Below are 8,620 nucleotides of genomic sequence, written 5' to 3'. Positions count from 1 at the left end.
AGACACACTCCCTCCTCCCACTGCCCCACCTCTCCCTCCCACTCTGTCAGGTAGAAACAGTGTTTGTTTTTGTTTTTTTAATCAAACTGCTATGAATAAGCTACAACAACACAGAAGCATGATATTGACTAACTTCCACATCAATGTAAGGTGACATTTCCCAACAATTAATATCAAAAGCAGGGCAGTTTCTCTCACATAAACAGATACATTTGCATTTTGGGACAAGTGGGACATATTTATAAATATCACATTCACTTTCCTTTCTCTGATATATATATATGTATATATAGAGATATTTACTGATACAACCGGGTTACAGTGAAACTACTAGTCACTATTCCTTTTCTGTAATCATGAGCTAAAAGGCTCCTTTAAATTGCACTTTGGGAAGACAGATGGTTCAAGATTCCCATTATATGAGGCTGTATTTGTTAATATTATACGTGTGAATATAATTTAAAGCCAGAACATGTAAAATATCAAAATTAACCTGCTACATTTGCTATTTTATAGAAATGAGTTTAAAGTGAGACTATGTGACTTGAATTACAAATTAAACTTGTTTTGCTCTAAAACAAATAGACAAATAGAAAAGTCTGTAACTTTGGAGACCACACATGTCCCACCCCTTGCTGATAATGGCCAAATGTCTGCTTTTACACAGCCAAACTACGAAACGTTTCAGCCAATCATGTTGTTGCACAGACGCAAGCACACAATTTCTGGAAAAAACGCCTTTTCAAACCATAACACTTTTGGGCACTTTTGGGGCAAAGTTACCAAACTTATTAAATGTTATCAACACAATATCAATTTTTCATTTTCAAATATAATTTTCTTCATTACTGTTATATCGCAACAGCCCTTTACATAAATGCCATCAACAACTGCTGATGATGTATAAGGGTCTCTCATTTCATAGGGGGATTGCACCCTCTTCCCTTTGTAACTCTGTTCTGAGGGGCAATGCGGCACTCACCAACAATGGTTAGTGGTAAAAATTGTTGAGCCTTAGATTTACTGCTCAAGCCCTAGTTAGTCTGGTTACACCAGTCGCTGTATGACCCAGATTAATGAGTAATTTCCCTGATTGTGTAGCTCTTCACCAGTTTTGCTACTACTCCAATAACTTAGCATTTTATCTCAATTCTGAAAAGTAGTGTAGCAATTTAGCATTATCCTGTAAGGGTCAATTGTATCTGCAGGAGCCGCTGCTCATAAAGAAGTGCATAGTCTCACTTTAAATCAATAACTTATTCATCTTGGTTCACAAAATTAGCACTTATTTGAAAACCAAAATCAGTTTAAAAAAAAAAAGTGATTTGTATTTCATACATGTATTTCTAATTATTCTTTACATAAAAGAAAATGGTTCCAAATGTGGTTAGAGCAGGGTAAACCAAATGACGATTATTAAAAAGGTTTTATGCTTTTCTTTGGGTTTTTGCATAGAATTGGTAGGATTTCTGTCTAGGATGCAGCGTGTCACACTGCACTGAAGGTAGTCTAAATGTTAGTACCATTCATTTGATTTGAACTTATTTATAATTGAGCATAATTGTACAACTATGGCCTTTTAGCTTACCATGAGTTACAGCAGGAGACTTATTGCAGGAGACGGACATTTTCATGTACAACACTCAGAGAAACAACTGAAGATACCATACTTCTTGTCTAATGCATTGGCAAGGGTTACGATCTCCAACCAACAGACACTATTGAGAGTTTTGGTGACACAAAGAAGATCCTATCACTACGTAAAGGAATGTCATATAAAGTACACATGTTGCATACCAGAAACTAAGGGTACCCATGTCATCTGCATTAGACGAGGGGACCGTAATCTTGGTATCCTCAGTTGCTCACTTACGTGACGGAAACAGAGCCTTTAAGGTGTGAAATGAACACTCTTCTTCTGTTTTGCCAAGCGGGTGAGGAAAAGAAATAAAAAAAAAAAATATGGTGATGGCATTTCAATAGTTTGCACTATGACAATGGCAAATTAGAACACAGTGAAAGAAATATCTGATGACACCTAATAATATTTCAACAATTGCATTATTTGTTAAAACATGAAAATAACATCACATTTACATTTAGTAAATAATAACTTCTGAAATTATTCTCTGATGGCAACATAGGCTAAGTGACCTTTGCGTGCTACTTTAAAAGAAAGCATATACAAAACAAGGCGTTGTTCAGGAGCAGATACAAAAGTTGTACTACACTAGACTTCTCTTCTTATATAAAATGTTTGAGAATTCATGCATCTGGACTATAGAGCATGCTGAGCTACAGACTACATAGTTCATCTTTCAGTACAACAAAACTATTTACTCTATTAGAAATTATTGGAGATCAAACACAGACTATATTCATAAAGCATCTGTTAGAATGCTAAATACGCATGTGCAAAAAGTGTGAACTGCTGTTTTCAAGACATGACAGAACAAGTAAAAAGTCAAAGGACTCGTTTACTCTCATTGAGAATGCTTTATGAATACAATATATCCATGTATTTTTATACAATGCAGAACTTCCCCCTTTTTACAGCAGTAAACATGAAAAATAAAAGTTCCTCTGTCAAGTATAAGTCTTAAAGTTTTATTTTTTTTTCATAGATTTCTTAGACATCTATTTATTTACAGTGTAATGCTCCAAAGTCAGAAATCCCATTGTACTTCAATGAGACACACGCACGCACAGACACGAAACTAAAGGAGATAGAGGGAACTGAAAAGAGTAAATGGATGACAGAGGGCTAGTACTGCAAAGGAGCATGTACCCTTTTGGTCTTTATCCGTGCTGGAGTGTCCTGGGTGTAACGAGATGGTGAGTCAGTGAGAAAAACCTCGACATCATCAGGCACTTCTTCTAGAAAGTTGGAAGGAACGAGTCCCTTGTGTCCATTGAGTTCACCCTGTGGAGTAGAGAAGGACAGTGAGTCTCTCTCTGCTGTATTTATCAACTCTAATGTTCCCATGAACCTGCTGCTGGAGTGCTGTTCACATCAATACCCTTTAGTTTAACAGTTTCTACCCATACTTGTTTATATTATGGCTGGGACAATGTGCTTCTCCCTGGTTTGATACTATCACATTACGTAGATCGGAACTTTTATATTACTACAATGTTGGTAGTATATGGCAATTAATTATGTTAAGTCTGGCAAATGACATGAATTACCTTATCTGATGGACAAAAGGAGTGTTGTACTAACTACGTGTACTCCACATATTGCAGACAGCCAAGTTTTATACAAGGGCCATCTCTCCTGTGTGCCAATTTGGTGTATTTTGATTCTTAAATATTGAGATTCTACTATTATAATAATATTAATATTACACATCACCATCTGTCAGTATTATTCAGCGGAATCATTGCTATAGTGAATATACACATGGTAGGTACAATAATAAAAGCCAGGGTTTGTAAGATTGTACAAACCAGCTAGAGCAAGCTAAATTTAAATATGTTTTTTTTAAATTGTAAGTGTTTCAGAGGTTTGGCTCTGTATAAATGCACACTGCCTGTAGCCCCTAGTTACTGTGAGGTGTTTAAGTGCATCTTAGCTTTTTTTTTAGACTAATAAATACATGAACAACTCTTTTGAATGCAACAATCATGTAGGCAAAGTAACTGGGTGAGCTGCTGAAGGCGTAGAGTTGCTGCTGCCGTTAACTACAACAATAATGAGTAAAATAGAAAATTAAATATACACTGTATATGTGCTGCCCTCTCCAGGCCTCACAAGTCTCCACCTAGTGGTGGTTGTAAACTCTTGGGGAGTTTTGATGTTGCCAAAGCTCATGAGTGTACAATGTTGAGTCACCAATGTTAAGCATGTGAAACAAAACTGATCAATTGTCGAGATAGAAAAGTCACGGCCCTGTTGCTAATTTCTGTTCGTGGTAAGATTATCACCATACTCACTTGAGTGTGTTTTTTAAATGTAAATGTGTGTTCAGTAGGACACCTGTAGGGATACACTGTGCTCTAATTGTCGGAAGAGAACAAAACACCCATTGATACGTAGACAAAAGTGTTTGGTACTTACATAGTAAAAGCCGTCTTCATCTATTTCACCAAAAACTGTGATGACGTCACCGGCACAAAAGGTCAGTTCAGCCTGTTGGAGAAGAATGGACCTTCAGACACATTTGGCCTGTTGTACTTTGGTTCTACTTTACAGCAGTGTAAGTTTGCCGAAGACTTTCCACTACATCAAATCTACTGGGGTTTGATGAGTTTGAAATGCTGTGCTTCCTTCTCCAAGTCAATGTGATGCATCTTAAACATGAGTTTCAATTCAGTCTCGGCAGACGGACTGTTGCAACTGTAAATGCATCAAATGTTTGAGCTTTGAAGACAGGACTGCAACACACTGAGCACATATCTCCTATGGGATTCTTGAGAACACACAAACCAAACAGAGCGTATGTACAGTATGTAGGAGACAGGTCGACACAAGAGACCAAACCGAGGAGGGGAGATGCTGGCTCAGGCAATGCATGAGGGTCTGTAATCATGGCCCACCAGGGAGAGAGGGCCGAGGCCCCTCATCTCAAGCCCGCCTCCTCGTTTGCACTCCAACAAACGGGGGGAGGAAACACACACAGAGCAGACAGTACTGTACCCTCCTCACCCTCACTCACCTCCTCATTCAGTCTGTTTCCCTCATACTGTGTCGGTGGCAGTGCCAATAGAAAGGTGAGAGTAAGTGAGGGGGAGGGGCAAAAAAAAAAACAGAACGCGAAGGTAATTTAATTTTCTATCTCACACAGTGCTAACTGAAGCCCCTCATCCAACCTCACCTGTGAACACATTGTCCTGACTCACACATGAAGGAATAGTTCAACATCTAGAAGATGGCTGCAACATAATCCTTTGGGGGCAACCCTGACAATCAAATTACATTCACTGAAAACAGGCTCAGGATGTTATTCTGAGTGTCTGACAACACTGTGGAAACAATGCCTCCACAGAGATACCGTTTTGTTAAATAATACAATTGTTGTTTAAGGAAAAGTCTTGCTCTGAAAGCTTGCAAGGTAAGTTGTTACAGTCTAAACTCAAGATTGTCAAAATCATTTGACTTCGGAAATAAATTCTTGCTGGCAGGTCCTCGAGGTAAAACCCCACTTTCCAAGTCTGACTCCTGTTTCCACCTTCGTCTGCTCAACTCACATCGTGCAAGGTTTCAGAGCGAGACTTCTCCTTGAATGAGACTTGTGTATCTGGTCACTAAACACAAAAAAATTAGGACAAAGTTGTCAGCATTTCGGTGGATTTAACTTGAGAGTCCGAGTTGGCCTAAAAGGATTACACTGCAGCCATGTCACGGCTGCTAGCTGAGGCGAACTACTTTGGTAATGAAACATGCAAATATATTATTTTTAGGTAGAATAACCCCCTTACTTTAGAGCTGGGGAACAGAGGAACCTGGGAACACAAGAATAACTCTTGATTGGAGGAAGGGGTAATCAGCTAGCCTGGCCGTCTAAAGGTAACACAATATTCCAACCAGCACCTTGAAAGCTGATTAATTTAAGTTTATATTTCATAAGAAAAAAAAGAGAAAGGGATTTTGTTCCAGACTAATGGAGGGAGCAAGTCTTGTCAGCACTGGGAAATTACTGTGAAAACTGTCTTTCAGGTTTAAAAAATGAGTTATATTGAATAAATGAGTTAAAGAATATACAAAGCTAGGCCGTAGCTTAACATAAAGACTGGAAGTAGCTTAAAAATTAGCAGCTACCTTGGCTGCAGTATTAGGGATCCAACTGTACTCTGCCTGTGACGACTTGTCTTGATATTCTTGCCCGAACCCCAACCAATCAGACTCCTAATGCCCGAGGGAGTGGTCACAGTACAGTGGCATTAACCTCCCATGCACTTGCATTCTGTACAAGCAAATGTGCAAATAAAACATTCCCTTCTGTTGGCGAAGCAAATTCACATCTTGGCTTTGCGTGCAGTTCAACCTTGCTGAACTCTGACCAGCGAGGTTGCAGCCTTACTTCCATAAATGTCAAACTATTCCTTTAAATTCTGAATTGACAACATCACAATTAGAATATGGTCATTTCAACGTATGTTTTCCTTTGACTGCATTAAATTTTGTCAACATGATGGCAGTGACAGAGAATGGTCATGACAAAGTGAACAGCCGGAGCCACAGGAGGGCAGTACCTCTACATCAACGTTAGGGGAGCTCTCTCGAGGGTCGTAGTCATACAGAGCCACCATTCTCCGCGTTGACGTGGGATGTTGACGGCCACTTCGCCTGTTCCTCTCTGTGGAGAGGAAAAGACGGGAAAAATGACTAACAAGTGAGAATAATGTAAAGGCGTCACTGAAAGATGTGATGGTACACAATGCCTTGCAATTCCAGCAATCTGATCATCTGGCTTGCGAGGTAAACTCTTCCTACGTTTGTTTAGAGAAAGCTTAGTGATGGAAGATACAGTGGAAACTAGCTAAAAGCATGTCACAGATGGACAGGGATGGTGAGGAGTGATAAAAGCAGTAAAGACGAAGCAGAAGGGCATCTCACTGGACACAGACCTCTCTTGGATTTTCTGGACCTGCGATTTACTGAGCGGCCATCTTTGAAACGATCACAGTTCACTTTACAGGAAAGCAGAAAGACATAATTAAGAGGGGAGGATAGAGGACAGGAGAATCATGTCAGCTACAGACAGTTCAGCAGAACGGTAAGTCTCAGAGGGTGTAAGAGCAAAGTAAAAAGAAAAGAAAAAAAACTGCAAATAGCTGAGGAGGTCCTGTAGGAAAATGATGTCTCACCTAACTTCTCCACAGGAGTGTTGAGTGGCAGGAAACCCTGTTTGAGTAGCTGGTCCATCATCTCGTCATCCTCTGTCTGGATCTCTGAGACCATGTTACAAGGGATCAGACCCGCTCGGTCCCTGATCTCTGCCCTGTAGAAGCCATCCGTGTCTTTATTCCCAAACACCTGCAGAAACAACCAAGTGTCGAGAAACCAGCACAGATGAAATCTGCATCAAGGACTGAAAAGACTACTAATATTGAAGTCATTCTAAATGCACTGGCTGAGATAATGTTTAAAGGGACAGTTCGCTTAAAAATCCAATGCGTAGTGCCATTTATCCATCTAGATTGTTTTGGTTCTCGCTAATAAAATGAGACAAGATGGAGCTCGACCAGTGAAGGAATGTTCTCAAGTACAACTCTTAGGTGCTTGTAGTTGAGTATTTCCATTTTTTCCTACTGTATACTTCCATTCCACTCCATTACGGAGGTAAATATCCTAGTAATTACTCCATTACACTCATTAGATGACTTGAGTCACTAGTTATTTTACAGATTACATGTTACATTTACCTTTACTTTTTATCATTTTCATCTGGTTTCTTTCATCGTGTGTGACAGTTAACTGAATATCTTTGGGTATGGACAAAAGATACATTTCAGGATGTCACACATTACACTGTCTGCCATTTTCACTGTCATTTATGTTTAATGGACAATGAAAATATTCTTTAGTGGAAGCCAGATACTGAACTGCACCCATCCACCAAGTGTGCTTCTACTCATGAACTAGAGGCTGGTCAACTACGGTAGCTAACATTACAGCTCAGCTTGAGGAGGATGACGTCACTGTTTACATGACAGACTCTCTGGACTCTAATCTATGGGTAGATGCACACTCGAACTTTCCTCCTGCCCAATAATATGGTTGGCGGGTGCAGTTTGGCAGAAAGAATCATCATTTTTTTAGAGAGAGATAAAGTTCCCACCTTGATGATCTGTCCCTCCTTGAAAGGCAGCTCCTCATCAGCAGCGTCAGGGTTCGGCGACATAGACATGGGGTCGTAGTCGAACAGAGCCACAAACACGCGGGTCAGCTCCTCCGGCTCAGACTCATCATAGTAATCCAGGGAACGCCGTCCCCGCCCATGCCTCCGCCCGCCATAGCCGTCTGAAACATAGAGGAGGCCTCTGCTGCTACTACCAGCCTTATACAGCCACGCTGGCTGTAGAGGCAATGAGAGCAGAAGATGTCTCTCTGTTAGAGCTGACAGGGGAGAGGGCGATGAGGTGCATGTGTGAAAAAAGAGCCAGAAATCGAATGAGATAATTATCCTTTTTTTTTTTGTTTTTTTTTAAATTCCTTCTGCTGTTGTTTCACGCACTAAAAGCAAAGGATGCATTTAGCGATAAATGCTCTGCACAATGGTAGAACAGCAGGGTTCTTCGTTCACACATCTCTGCTTGCTGGCGTGATAGTCACCAAACATCAGAACACAGAACAACACAGCACAGACAGGAAACACATGTCAAGCGGTTGTTGGGGTGCAGGGGAATACTGGATGACTGTGCACACCAGGAGGACACAAGTAACACTGCACTATTCATTGCTGTTTCACTGCCTTATCTCACAGAGGCTGATTAACATGCATGCTTTTCTGGAGTCAGACATGATGAGGGCTGCATTCCTACAAATGCAGGTGTACCGTCATGCTTACAGGATGCATTCAGAAACAATGTGCAACAAAAAGGTCAAAGGAGGCACGTTCCTGAGGGAGATAACACATCAAATACTCAGCAGGTTCTAGTGAGGCAGATATCAGGG

At 40.4% G+C, this 8,620-nt stretch overlaps 1 protein-coding gene across 2 annotated transcripts in view; it reads right to left on the bottom strand.

Moving 5' to 3' along the window:
* The window catches only part of rimbp2 (RIMS binding protein 2), a 115,760-nt gene that overhangs the window by 3,074 nt on the left and 104,066 nt on the right, over positions 1 to 8,620 (bottom strand). The window contains exons 24-30 of one of the 2 annotated variants that reach the window (XM_037097602.1): positions 7,785 to 7,966; positions 6,811 to 6,979; positions 6,571 to 6,633; positions 6,196 to 6,299; positions 4,659 to 4,685; positions 4,061 to 4,132; positions 2,789 to 2,923 (exon numbers count right to left, since the gene is read on the bottom strand). In XM_037097602.1, coding sequence (XP_036953497.1) covers positions 2,789 to 2,923; positions 4,061 to 4,132; positions 4,659 to 4,685; positions 6,196 to 6,299; positions 6,571 to 6,633; positions 6,811 to 6,979; positions 7,785 to 7,966 — 752 coding nt within the window. The remainder of the gene's footprint in view (positions 1 to 2,788; positions 2,924 to 4,060; positions 4,133 to 4,658; positions 4,686 to 6,195; positions 6,300 to 6,570; positions 6,634 to 6,810; positions 6,980 to 7,784; positions 7,967 to 8,620) is intronic. The other variant, XM_037097603.1, reaches the window with a different exon arrangement.

The sequence above is a fragment of the Acanthopagrus latus genome, chromosome 5 (genome assembly GCF_904848185.1).
Source record: "Acanthopagrus latus isolate v.2019 chromosome 5, fAcaLat1.1, whole genome shotgun sequence".
Classification (NCBI taxonomy): domain Eukaryota; kingdom Metazoa; phylum Chordata; class Actinopteri; order Spariformes; family Sparidae; genus Acanthopagrus; species Acanthopagrus latus.
Note: the sequence above shows the minus strand (reverse complement) of the source record. Positions and strands in the feature narration are given on the sequence as shown.